This window comes from Canis lupus, chromosome 12 (assembly GCF_011100685.1).
Source record: "Canis lupus familiaris isolate Mischka breed German Shepherd chromosome 12, alternate assembly UU_Cfam_GSD_1.0, whole genome shotgun sequence".
In the NCBI taxonomy this organism is placed as follows: Eukaryota; Metazoa; Chordata; class Mammalia; order Carnivora; family Canidae; genus Canis; species Canis lupus.
Genome location: NC_049233.1, coordinates 48,207,748 through 48,221,976, shown reverse-complemented (window position 1 = coordinate 48,221,976; position 14,229 = coordinate 48,207,748). Strand labels below are relative to the sequence as shown.

General features: G+C 33.8%; 1 protein-coding gene and 1 non-coding gene across 5 annotated transcripts in view; one reads left to right on the top strand and one right to left on the bottom strand.

The window, feature by feature from the left end:
* RNGTT (RNA guanylyltransferase and 5'-phosphatase) overlaps window positions 1-14,229 on the top strand; it is a 362,370-nt gene that overhangs the window by 300,418 nt on the left and 47,723 nt on the right. For 3 of the 4 annotated variants that reach the window (XM_038554709.1, XM_038554708.1, XM_038554710.1), the window contains exon 14: window positions 11,429-11,495. In XM_038554709.1, coding sequence (XP_038410637.1) covers window positions 11,429-11,495 — 67 coding nt within the window. Of the gene's footprint in view, window positions 1-11,428; window positions 11,496-13,253; window positions 13,684-14,229 lie in introns of all 4 variants that reach the window. The other variant, XR_005368010.1, reaches the window with a different exon arrangement.
* LOC119874399 lies at window positions 12,894-12,996 on the bottom strand. Its single transcript, XR_005368193.1, has one exon. It is a non-coding gene; the product is annotated as a U6 spliceosomal RNA (small nuclear RNA).

Here is a 14,229-nt window from a genome sequence, read left to right as displayed (position 1 = left end):
TAGTAAGTGCCCTCCTTAATACCATCACCCATTTAGATTTCACATATAAGTGAAATAATATGAATCAAATCATTCTCTTAGTGTAATATCCTCTATTCCCATTCATGTTGTCTCATGGCATGTTTTAAAAATTTTTTATTTTAAAATAACTTTAGACATATAGAAAAGTTCCAAAAATAACACAGACTATTCCTGTATATCTTTCACATTGTTTTCCCCTACGGTCAACATCAGGAAATAAATGTTAGTACAATACTGTGAACTTAACTACATTCCTTATTCTTATTTTGTCAGTTTCCCACTAATATTCTTTTTCTCATCCAGGATTCCACATTGCATTTAGTTTTCATGTCCTTAATCAAATTTGTGACAATACCTCATTTTTGTTTTTCATGATCTTGACACTTTTTGGGAGACTACTGATCAGATATTGTCCCTTATTTTGATCTCTTTCAGTACTTTTTGACAGAAGCACCATGGAAGTGACATTGTGTTTTTTTTAGTGCATTTAATGGTGTTGGGGAAGGTGAAGGCATGTTAATAAATCTAAGTACTGTGATGTTAGATTTAGTTAGTTGGTTGGGTTTCTCTAAAGCTGCTATATTTGCTTTGTGATTATAAGTTTTCTGGGGAGAAACTTTGAGACTAGGCAAATAACAGGTCTCTCATACTTTCATCTTCTAGTTGTAACATCTTTCATTGGCTTTTGCCTGTAACAATTATCACTGTGTTGTTTTTCGAGCTGGTGAATTTTTCAAATAATGGTGAATTTCAATTTCCCTCATTCTTTTTCATTGTATAGAACTGTCCTCCCATCCCCCCTTCCCTATATGTTTACTTATATTAGTAAGGATTTAAGAATAGTTTATTCTATGGTTTATAATCTAGTACTGTCATTTTATGTTGCTGTTTTGGCTTTAGTCATTGAGAACTTCTTCAATTTGGCTTCTATGTCTTTTTGACATTCTCTCATTATTTTTCAGCTCTTCCTGACTTTCTAGTTCCATAGATATTCCAGGTCCTTCTTGTATTTTCCCTCCCGCAGTCCAAGAATCAGCCATTTCTCCAAGGACCCCACTGTGTATATAGTGTGTGTGTGTGCGTATGTGGGTGTGTGTGGTGAACATAGAAAAACCTAGATCCTCAGTCTAGTCATTGCTGCTTAGTGTCATCATAGGCGCTCTCAGTTGTCAGAGCTAGGAATGTATCATGTACTAACATGCACCTACACACACATTTATATTTATTTCTTTATCCATCTGTGAATGTATTAAAAGCTATGAATTCCTGCTTAATACCTCTGATTCTAATTTAGCATCATAATGTTAATTCTAGCTTTCCCCCTTTGCTTATATGTAACTCTTTGTGCAGTGAGAAACCTGCATCTCTTTACCCATGGTATGTTTACTTGTTTGTTAAATCCTAATATACATATAACATTTTCAGAATTATTAACCTATACCCCTGTGAGAAACAGGTTTACTAGCTCAAGGACGATATTTGTGTACAGTGCTTTCTATCTGTGGCCTTATGGAATATAGTCAAAATATGTTTTCTGAAGTTATTTTCTTGTTCATCCCCATCCCCTAATGGGGGATGTTATTCATTTGTAATACAATGATTTTTATTCCATTTTGGACTCCCTCAACATTCTGATTGATTTTGATGATTTACTTAGTTTATTTATTTAGTGTATGAAACATTATTATGGTTATGGTAATCATGACTTTACAAAAAGATGCTCTCATGGAATTATGCTTCTTCATTCACCATAATACCTATCCCCCAAAGGAAAACAATCTTTAGAGTTTGTATTTTAGCTTTCCTGAAATCCTTTTGCACAAATGAATAGATACATGAATATTTTCTAATGCTTTTTCTTTCTTACATTAAGAATAACATATTTTAGTGGCACCTGGGTGGCTCAGTTAGTTAAGCGTCTGACTCTTGACTTTGGCTCAGGTCATGATCTCAGGATCAGTAGATTGAGCCCCTCATTGGGCTCTGTACTCAGTGCAGAGTCTCCTTCTCTCTCTTTCCCTCTGCCTCTCACCCCACTCGTTCTCAGGTCTCTCACTCAAATAAGTAAATAAAAATAAGTAATAAAATACATAAAAAGAATAACATACTATATACCCTTTTTTACTTTTCTTTTTTCACTTAATAGTAAGTATATCTTAGAAATTGCTCCCATCAGTATTAGAGATCTTCCTTATTATTTTTTACAGCTACATATTACTCTATTGTGTGGATTTACCATAACTTATTTAACTACTCTGCTGTGTACTTGGGTTGTTCCAGTATTTTGCATACCAAGAATGTGCAGTGAATAGACTTGTACGTGTGTATTTTTGAGTTTTTGGAAGTGTATCTTCAAGGCAGATTGTTAGAAGAGAGATTGTTAGGTCAAAAGCTTAAGTGCATATGTGGTTTTGTTAGATATTGCCAAGTTTCCCTCCATGAACATTGTCCTAGTTTGCCTTTTCCACAGTAGTATATGAGAACTTTTGTTTCCCCCAGGCTAGCCAGCAGAATACAGTCTCTATGTGTTTCAGTTTTTGCCAATCTGATAGGTAAATGGTCACTTGGTGCTGTTTTAAAATGTATTTCTCAAAAAAAAAAAATGTAAAAATGGGGCTCAATCTACTGATCCTATTTCTCTAATTACAAGTTTGAATATTTTTTTATATTACTAATGCCTTTTTGTGTGTGTGTATTGCCTTTTTATGTCTTTTTCTCATTGTCCTATCAGGTTTTTGTTCCTTTCCCCTTCAGTTTTTAAGAATTTTTAATAATAGAATTATTAGTTTCTTCTCTGTAGTGTATGTTGCAAATGTTTTCTCATAGTTTGTTAGGTATCTCTTGACTATTTATGCTATTTGTGCCCTGATGGTTTGTTGAAATTTTTGTATAATGTGATTTACCAATATTTTCTTTCGTCACATTAAAATTACAGAGAAATATACCCAGGTTTGTTTTCCTTCTAATACTTATAAAGTTTTTCTATTCTGTCCTGCAGTGCCACCTTTAATCAATCAAGTATTTATGTGTAGGTCTGTTTCTAGATTCTCTGTTATAGTCCACTGGCGTTCTTGCCTGGCCCTTGCTAATACCGCATTTTCTTTACTGCTGAAGCTTTGTAAGAAGTCATGATACCTAATGGAGCCAGTCTCCTTACTTTTTTGTTCTCTAAGAGAATCTTTTGTATTTTTGTTCTTTTGCTTTCCCATGTGTATTTTGTAATGAGCTTATTAAGTTTCTCATAGAGATTCTCTCAGGATTAACATTGCATTAGGTATATTCAACATTGAGATTTCCTATCCATGAACATGATATATTCTCTCATTTCATTTAAGGCTTCCCTTCCTTCTTTTCTTCCTCCTTTTTGCATTTTTATTCATGAGAGAAATTAGCCTATACATTTCCTTTCTGGTATTATCAGAATTGCATTTTTTATTTATTTTTATTTTTATTTTTATTTATTTTTTAAAGATTTTATTTATTTATTCATGAGAGACACAGAGAGAGGCAGAGACACAGGCAGAGGGAGAAGCAGGCTCCATGCAGGGAATCCAACGTGGGATTTGATCCCGGGTCTCCAGGATCAGAACCTAGGTTGAAGGTGGCGCTAAACCACTGAGCACCCGGGCTGCCCAGCATTGCATTTTTTAAAGAAAATAAATTTTATTTTTTAGAACTGTTTTATGTTTCCAGATATTTGACCAGAAAATAGAGAATTCCCATATATCTTCTCTCTCCCAGCACATAGTTTCTTCTGTTATTATCACCTAGCTGTTAGGTTTTTAGGTAGATAAAAGTTTTTCACTAATTTTGGTAAATACCAAGAAGTGTGGTGCTGGATTATATAATAAGAATATGTTTCGTTTTATAAGAAACTGCCAAACTGTTCTTCTGCATTTTACATTTACATTTCTGCCAGCAGTGAATGACAGTTCTTGTTGCTCCATATTCGTTGGTATCAGTGTTTTAGATTTTGGCCATTCTGATAGGTATATAGTGGTATCTTATTTGAATTTTCATTTCCCTAATGACTCGTGATGTTGGGCCTTTCTTTGTTTTATGCTTACTTGCCATATATATATTTAGCAAGATGTCTCTTTAGGTCTTTGGCCATTTTTTAATTAGGTTGCTCATTTTCTTAGTGTTGAGATTTAAGAGTTCTTTAATTTTTGAATAACAGTCCTTCATCAGATATGTCTTGCAAATATTTTCCCCAGGTCTGTTGCTTGTCTTCGCATTTCTCTCTTGATCAACATTGCATTTTATTATTATTTTTAAAGATTTTATTTATTTATTCATGATAGACACACAGAGGGACAAGCAAAGGCACAGAGGGAGAAGCAGGCTCCCAGCAAGGAGCTCATTGTGGGATCTGATCCCAACCCCAGGATCATGCCCTGAGCCAAAGGCAGATGCTCAACCGCTGAGCCACCCAGGTGTCTCAACATTGCATTTTCACATCTGAGTGTCAGAGTTATGCTGACTTGTTAAAATATAAATATTCTTTCTTCTTCTATTTTCTGGAAGAATTTGTATATGATTAGAATTAATTTTCCATTAAATGTTTGGTAGAATTTGCTGAAGAATCCATCTATAAACCTGTTGCTTTCTTTTGAGAGATTAAAATTTTTGTGGTAGGACAAGTAAGATACTCTATTTTTTCTTATGTCAGTTTTAGTATACTGTATTTTTCTGGAAGATTTTATAGTCTTAATTTTCAAACTTGTTTGGTGTAAAGGTACTTATACTCTTAATATTTTTTAGTATATGTAGGTTATATTCTCTGTGTTGTTCCTGATACTATCTGTGCTTTATCTTTTATTGTCGAGGCTCATTAGAGATATGTCAATTTAATCATTCTTTTAGAAGAAACAGTTTTTAATCTTTAACCCTATTCAGTGTATGTTTTCCATTCGTGAATTTTAGCTTACTGTTTTCTTCTATTTTCTTTGGGTTTAATTTAGTGGCATTTTTTCTCACTTCTTGAGGTGATTGCTTAATTCACTGATTTTCAGCATTTATTTTTTGACATATACAGTTTGGGTTATACATTTCTAAGTTGGATTTAGCTGTATCTTACAAGTTTTGATATATTATTATTTTGTTATCTATATAAAAATACTCGATAATTTCCTTTGGAATTCCCTACAGCTTACTTACTGATGTATTTATATCATTTTAGACATGAGGATTTTCTGATTATTTTTATGTTCTTGACTTCTAACTGAATTCTTGTATTTAAAGACTGTAATCTAAATTATTTGTTTTAAGTTTGCTTCATGGCCCAGCATATGACCAGTTTTTATAAATTTTCTGTGTATGTATATTCTGTGGTCCATGTATTGTGCAACTATGGCTGGTGTCCCTATATATTTTTGTCAGTGGTATTGCTGAGTTCTTATGTATTATTGTTGCTTTTGTGCTCTGTTTTTCCATCATTTATTAAGAGAGGAAAGTTTAAACTTCTATCATTGTGGATTTGTTTAATTTCATTATGTACATCATTGTTTTATATATTTTATAGCTGTGCTATTAGATCATATAAATCTCTTGACAAGTTGAACCTGTTATTATTCTGAGGTATCTCTCTTGACCTCAATAATACTTTTTACATTGACTTTTTTCTGTCTGATAATTATATAGTTACAGATATATTTGTTCTCTGAATACTGGTAGCTCAACATTTCTTCTTATATACCTTTGCAAAATGATTCAGTTTTCTCTTGTTTGCTTCAGCATTGTATTTATCCTCCAGGTTTATTTATTATTTTTATTTATTTCACTCAATATATACTTCATTTAATCAAAGCTTCATTTTTAGGTAACTTATTTCTGTTGGCACACAGACTCTTTCAACATGGTTTTTGGTGGTGGTGGTGGTGGTGTGTTTTCTGTTTTTGTTTTTGTTTTTTTAACAAAAATCTAGAGCATTTGTTATGCCTGTATTAAGGTTTAGAAAATAAACCAGATAGAAAAATGTAGGCTGTGGAAAGTCTCTAAAGATAAGAAAAAACTTACTCATTGGCTCATACAATTTTTTTTCTGGGCCTAAAGGCATATGCTGCTGTTATTTACATCCTACTGGGAGTCTCAAAGAATAGAGGCCTCTCAGTAATATGCATTTTTTCAAATTCAGAAGGGCGCTATTGATCCCATATGAAATGCATTTGTATTCTCTTTTTTCCTCATAGTAGAGATATCAGATGTGGCTTCTCTAAGAAGTAGGATTTTATGTAAATAAGCATTAAAGATATTATAAATTTTGGGGCACCCAGATGGCTGGCTTAGGTCATGATCTCAGGGACGTGAGATCGCCCCACCTTGGACCCTTGCACTAAGCGTGAAGCCTTCTTAAGATCCTCTCTTCCTCTTCCTCTCCCTCTGCCCTACCGCCACATGCATGTGAGCTGTCTTAAAAGACAACACAAACAATGAGACTAAATTTTTTCAGACTATTTTGTTGCAGTTGAAAAATATATATTAGTAAGTATTGTAATTATGGGTTGACAGAATAGTTAATTTTGAGTTAGTTAGCTTATTATTTTTAAAAAGATGCCCTTTCCTTTTTTTAACTTTTAATTTGAGGCAAATATAGACTCAGTTTCCTTTTTTTTTTAAGATTTTATTTATTTATTCATGAGAGACACACAGAGAGAGAGAGAGAGGCACAGACACAGGCAGAGGGAGAAAGCAGGCTCCATGCAGGGAACCCAACATGGGACTCCATCCCAGGTCTCCAGGATCATACTCTAGGCTGAAGGCGGTGCTAAACCGCTGAGCCACCCAGGCTGCCCTCAGTTTCCTTTTATTTTTTTTTCTTTTGGATTTTTAGTTTTTTAACAAACTTAGGATATGAAGACAAGGATAAATGAGGACAGTTTGGGAAAAACTGGGATATGTGTTCCCTATAGCTATTAAGGATGATAGTGGAAAAGAAACTTACATTTATTTAGCACCTAATACATAGCTGGACCAGGCCAGTTACTTTAAGTTGGCATTTTACATTGTCTTCTCAACAATCCAAGCATGTCAGTATTATTATCTTTTTTTTTGGTATATATTTTTATTGGGGTCCAATTTGCCACATGTAGCATAACATCCAGTGCTCATCCCATCAAGTGCCCCCCTCAGTGCCATCACCCAGTCACCTGAACCCCTGCCCACCTCCCTATCACCCCTTGCTCGTTTCCCAGAGTTAGGAGTCTCATGTTCTGCCCCCCTCACTGATATTTCCCACTTATTTTCTCTCCTTTTCTCTCTATTCCCTTTCATTATTTTTTATATTCCCCAAATGAATGAGACCATATAATGATTGTCCTTCTCCAGTTGACTTACTTCACTCAGCATAATACCCTCCAGTTCCATCCACGTTGAAGCAAATGGTGGGTATTTGACAAAATACAGCTTCCATTCCTGATCAGAACTCTTCAAAGTGTAGGGATAGAGGGAACATTCCTCAGCATCTTAAAAGCCATCTACAAAAAGCCCACAGCAAATATATTCTCAATGGGGAAACACGGGGAGCCTTTCCCCTAAGATCAGGAACATGACAGGGATGTCTACTCTCACCACTGCTATTCAGCCCAGTACTTGAAGTCCTAGCGTCAGCAATCAGGCAACAAAAAGAAATAAAAGGCATTCAAATTGGCAGAGAAGAAGTCAAACTCTCCCTCTTTGCAGATGACATGATACTGTACATAGAAAACCCAAAAGATTTAGTTTCCTTTTAAAGCATTGCTTTTACATCTGATATAATCATTAGGTTATGGTGAATGAGAGACTTAAATAATGTTCATTCTGTTACCTGACAAGTTTTATTTTTTTCTTTACATGAGAAACTTTTCTGGAAACAACTTCACAGCATTCTTTCCAGGATAGGTATTTGTTAATATTAGTATTTGGGAATTTGAAGCAAAATGAACATTAGTCTTACCTGTGGTTACTTTTTCAAAAATGCAAATAGGTCCATTCCTGATTCTTCTGCACCCCCACCCCATGTTATTGCTGTCTTATTGCTATTGTCCCCTTCTTTTTTTTGTTAAAGTATAGTCTTGAATTCATGACCCTGAGATTAAGAGTCAGATGTTTAATTTACTGAGCCACTCAGATGCCCTGCTATTTCCCTCTTTGATAGCCACACTACAGAAGTATTTAGTTAAAGCAAATATTTTAGGAATTGTTAGCATATGAATAAAGGTTATGTTAATGTTCATGTAACTTCAGGGCAGAGCAGTTATCTGGTACTAAATGAGTGAGAGTTTCTATTTTAACAAATACATATGAATGCACCTATCAGTGCTGAATTAATGCCTTACTCTGGGAATTTAAAATATATGATAGCTGTATTATATGCAAGTACCTTTTCACCACAAAATGGTATCTATTATTTGACAACAATTATGTATACAATTTGGCAAATTAATTTTTTGAAAGGTAAAAATGGTTAAAGAAATGTTCCATCTTAAAAGTGTTTTCAGAGTGTTAATTATTTTGCATTTAGATGATGGTATATATTAAAACCCACTCAGTTGATGGTGGTAATATAATCTATGGTTAGTAATAATAGGTACATGAATGAGAGAGAACAGTATGTAAAAAGTGAAACATGTATATGCTACATAATTGCTATATTTAAGAAATGTCTTGCTTAGGGAAGGGTAGCTGTTAGGCAAGTTGGAGGAAGGGGGGCACACTAAATAGTATATTGGCAAGCTTCCTGAAATGCATATGCATAGTAATTTGAGGCACATTGATTTTTAAATGTCAGCCAGCTTTTATTCTCTTCTTTCTCTAGCATCTATTTGTATGAATAGGGACTATTCTTGCTTCTGAAGGGGGGTTTATTAAGGTTATTGTGAACATTTGTTATATAGGAAATAAATTACCACTGCTGTATATAAAACTAACATTAAATTTGTGATACTGGCAATAGTTTGTGAGAGATTTAATTCTTTATGTGTTAATTGATGGCTAAGAAATTTTCCATTTCACTGTTGAGATTTAGAGATATTGCAAACAAATGTCTTTGTTATGTCTTGCAAACATAACAAAAGTTATGTTCATGACCTTCAACAACATGCTAAAATGAATTACTGCAAGTATCACTTATATCCCAAACTTAAGTATCTTTTTGCTAAATTGGTTTAATCAGGATTGTGTTCATCAGCTATTAACATTCTTTTTAGTGGTCTTTAATGCTTTATAAGTCTTTGTAGAATGTTGAGAAGCCAAGGATACTCCTGGGAGATTGAATGTCTATCTGCCTTATTTCATAAAATCTAAGGTGCTTTTGAGAGTGTGCTTTCTTAATCTTCCTAGACTGAGTTAGTGAAAGGTAACTACAAAACCATCTTTCAAAAACAAAACAAAACAAAACAAAAAAACCATCTTACACCTGTCACCTGGAGACAGTGATTATAAGACACTCTAGAATATCAGAGGCATCCAGTCTTCAGAGAAGTTAAAATATGAAGAAATGCATATCCTAGAATTATTAAATTAGGACTTTTGAAGTCACTCACTATAAATTTTAAAAGATACTTATGATAATCTTGTGTTCTGATTTTTTTTAAAGATTTTATTTATTTATTCATGAGAGACAGGGAGAGAAAGAGAGAGAGAGAGAGAGAAAGAGAGAGGGGCAGGCTCCACGCAGGGAGCCCGATGCAGGACTCAATCCTGGGACCCCAGGATTATGCCCTGGGCCGAAGGCAGGCGCTAAACTGCTGAGCCACCCAGGGATTTTTTTATGATTAGGCCAATATGGTACACTGAGAAATTTCTATTGTATTGTTTTGAGTTTGCAGTCTTTTGTTCACTTTAAATACTACTCAATGTTTCATTATTAGATTCATGTAATAGAATATATAGTTATCCTTGAGATCATTTTTTAACCTGCCGTAAAATGCTGTTAATTTTCATTACCTAGAGTAAAGGAGATGTGTTTTGAGCTAGTTGCTTTGAACAAGGGGTATAGGCAAATTTTTTTTTATTTGCTTTATGTACACTAATGTTAAGGCTGGAGTTGTGTTCATTTACTCACAGTGTCCATTAAGAAAAGGTTTATGATTTAAAAAAATGAGATAATCACAAGAATGTTTAATTATGTTCTTCTTATATCCTGTACCACTACATGCTCCACGAACACAGTTCTAATAATGATATTTCTTCATTCACATTTAATGCAATCAGAAATAAAGGATCTCTTTGAAATGGGAATAGGAAGGGAATTATGATAAAGGGAACGTAACCATTATTATATTTTTTTACCTTCTATATGGTTTGCTTTTTATTTCCGTGTACATTTTTTATAAGAACTAAGCATATTTTATAGAAATATGACTTCATATTACTTATACAATAAAGATATGGCATTTGACATTCTTCATGGTTTATTCCAAACTCCCTTTGGATTTTTTTTTTAAGATTTTATTTATTAATGAGAGATGCAGAGAGAGAAGCAGAGACATAGGAAGAGGGAGAAGCAGGATCCCTGTGGAGAGCCTGATACCACACCAGGACCCCAGGATCATGACCTGAGCCAAAGGCAGATGCTCAACCACTGAGGAACTCAGGCACCCCTCCCTTTGGATTTTCTTTTTTTTTTTTTTCCCCCTTTGGATTTTCATCTTCACCTAATTATTTCTCCCTCAAGCCATACTCGTCTACTTTTTTGTCTCAGATCTCCTGCATTTTCAGGACTGGGTTTAAATTTTTCCCTTCGCCTTATCCACCCTTTAAGACTGACCCAGCTTTTTGAACTTTTCCAGCTCCCTCCATAGTAAGTACTTCTTACTCCACTATTTTGCAGTGGCAAATACATCTATATAGCACTTACCAGAGACCACCTTTTGGTATCATTATTTATTTGTCTGGTTTTCCTGTTAGATTTTGGGACTCAGTTATTTAGGTTTGTATTATCTCCTGTAGTATGTAGTATAGATGTACTATGAGTGATTTTTGAATTGAATCCTTATAGATTTTTACATATATGCATTACTTCTTTCAGTTTTTTCCCAGAGGCACTCTGTGGTAATTTTGCCAGAATTACTAATAATATGTTAGTAATTTTTATATCTAAGTTTTCATTCTCAGCATTTACCACTATTTTAAGTATAAGAATTATTCTTGAATCACATTGTATACTGGAAACTAATAGAACACTGTATGTTAATTATACTTGAATAAATAAACAAAAACAAAGAAGTACCCTCCTGTGATAATCTATTTCCAAATTAGTTTTAAAAAGGATTATTCCTTTGCAGGTTACTGTCTTACAGTGCAAAAGATAATAATTGCAAAGATAATTTTTTCACAGTATCTGTTTGTTATACAAATTTTGATAATTATACAAGCTTATATAAGGAAGAATATTTTCAAAATAAAGTGTTTTTCTTTTGTTTTGTAGTTTACTTCCTCAGAATGTCGGTCTGCTCTATGTTGGAGGTTATGAAAGACCCTTTGCACAAATCAAGGTATGATTGTTCATTTTTCAGTATACTTTTTTAGATGTAGTTCACTTGTCCAGAACCCACCCAAAACCTGCAAATAACTATAAACGTATCAAAAATATTATGAATGTGAATTACTGATTTCATTTGTTTTTGCATGTTTCTCCTGAAGAAGTAATTAAGTTTTTCAAAGGATTGTTTTAATTTTCTTGCTCATAGTAGAGTTAAATTTGACCAAAGCACTATTTAACCTGTGTAATTTGGTAAATTTTGATATGCTTAAGCTTGTGAAACCATCACTACAATCAACAAAATGAACGTATTTCATCACCGCCAAAAGTTTCCTGTGCCTCTTTGAAATTCCTCACTCCTGCACTTCTTTTCTTTCAGTCTCTAGGCGACCACTGATCTGATTTGTGTCATCATAGATTAATTTGCATTTTTTAGAATTTTATATAAATAGGATTATACAGTATTTATACTCTCTCACCCCCCTTCTCCTTCTCCCATCCGCTTTCATACAGCATAATTATTTTGAGATTCATCCATATTGTCATACTTACCAATAGTTCATTCTTTTTAATGCTGAATAGTACTCCATTATATGGTTATAGCACAGTTTCTTTATCCTTTCACCTGCTGTATGGACTTTTGGGTTGTTGCTACTTTCTGGCTACTATGAACACTTGTATACAAGTCTCGGTGTGGATATATATTTTCTTTCCTCTTGGGTAAATACCTAAGCTGAGTTAAATGGTGGTTGTATGTATGAGAGTGCCAGTTCCTCCATCCTGGTCTGGCCCATCTTTTATTAAGTTTAGTCATCGTAAGGGGTACATAGTGGTGCTTCACTGCAGTTTTATTTTTCATTTTTGTCATGACTAATAATGCTGAGCATCTTCTCATGTGCTTGTCATCTGTACATCTCTAGTGAAGTGTTTGTTCAACTCTTGCCATTTTTAAAATTGGGTTTTTGTGTTTTTACTGTTGAGTTGTAAGATATTCTTATATCTTCTGGATATGTCCTGTATCAGATCTGTGATTTGCAGCTTTTTCCCCCTATCTATGGCTTCTCTTTGCATTCTCTTAACAGGGTCCTCAAAGAGCAGAAGTTCTTAATGTTGATGTTCAGTTTATTAGTTTATTTTCTGTGGCTAATGCTTTTGGTATTGATCTAGGAAATGTTTGCCTAACCAACGTCACAAAAGATTTTAAAAGATTTTTCTCCTTTGTATTCTAGAATCTTAATAGTTTTAGGTTTTACATTTAGGTTTAATAACATTTTAGTCAATTTTTGTGTATGATTCAAAATTCCAGGTATAGAGGAATGCTGAGTGCCCCCCCCCCCAACCTTTTTGGCACATGGATATCCATCTGTTATAAAACCATTTTTATTTTTATTTTACTTACTTTTTAAATTTGTTAAATATGGAATGCTTCACAAATTTGCATGTCATCCTTGCACAGGGCCATGCTAATCTCTGTATTGTTGCAAATTTAGTTTATGTGCTACTGAAGCAAGCACTAAAACCATTTTTAAAAAACTATCCTTTCCACCATTGAATTACCTATACATCTTTGGTGAAAATCCGTTGATTTTGTGTGATTATGTGAATCTATTTCTGGACTTTTTATTCTGTTCCATCCCTCCACCAATACCACACTGTTTTGATTATTGTATCTTTATAATAAGTCATAGGGACAGAGTAAATCCTCCAAATTTGTTCTGTTTCAACGTTGTTTTGGCTAATTGGATTCCTTTAATTTTCATATACATTTCAGATTCATCTTGTCAATTTCTCTAAAAATGCCCACTGGACTTTTGATTTGGATCATGTTGAATCTATAGATCAATTTGAGGAGAAATGACATCCGAAGAATATCAAACATTTTAATTCATGAAGACTGCATATTTCTCAGTTTATTTAGATCTTTAATATCTCAACAATATTTTGTTTCAGTGTATGGACCTTGTACATTTTTTTTTGGACCTTGTACATTTTTAATAGATTTATCTATAAATACTTTATACTTATGATGTTATAAAAGTATTTTTTAACATATTTTTATAAAGACTGCATAATTTCTGTATACAATAAATATAGGAAAAAGGTTTTTTTAAGTGAAATATAATTAATATACAATAGTATATTAGTTTCAAGTGTACAATATAATGATTCATCTGTGCTGTACATTACTCAGTGCTTACAAGGTAAGTGTACTCTTAGTCCCCTTTATCTGTTTCACTCACTTATCCCCCAGCCTACCTCCCCTCTGGCAATCACCAGTTTATTCTCCATATTTAAGACTCTGGGTTTTTTTTCTTTGTTTCTCTTTTTATTCATTTGTTTCTTAAATTCCCATATGAATGAAATCATATGGCATTTGTCCATATCAAAATAACCAACAGCATTTTTTATAGAACTAGAACAAATAATACTAAAATTTGTATGAAGTGGGCAGCCTGGGTAGCTCAGCGGTTTAGTGCTGCCTTCAGCCCAGGACATGATCCTGGAGACCTGGGATCGAGTCCCGCGTCAGGTTCCCTGCATGGAGCCTGCATCTCCCTCTGCCTGTGTCCCTGCCTCTCTCTCTCTCTCTCTCTCTCTCATGAATAAATAAATACAATATTTAAAAAAAAATTTTGTGTGAAGTCACAAAAGTCGCCAAAGAGCCAAAGCAGTCTAGAGAAAGAAGCACAAAGCTGGAGGTATCACAATCCCAGCTTTTAAGATATACTACAAAGCTGTAGTAATCA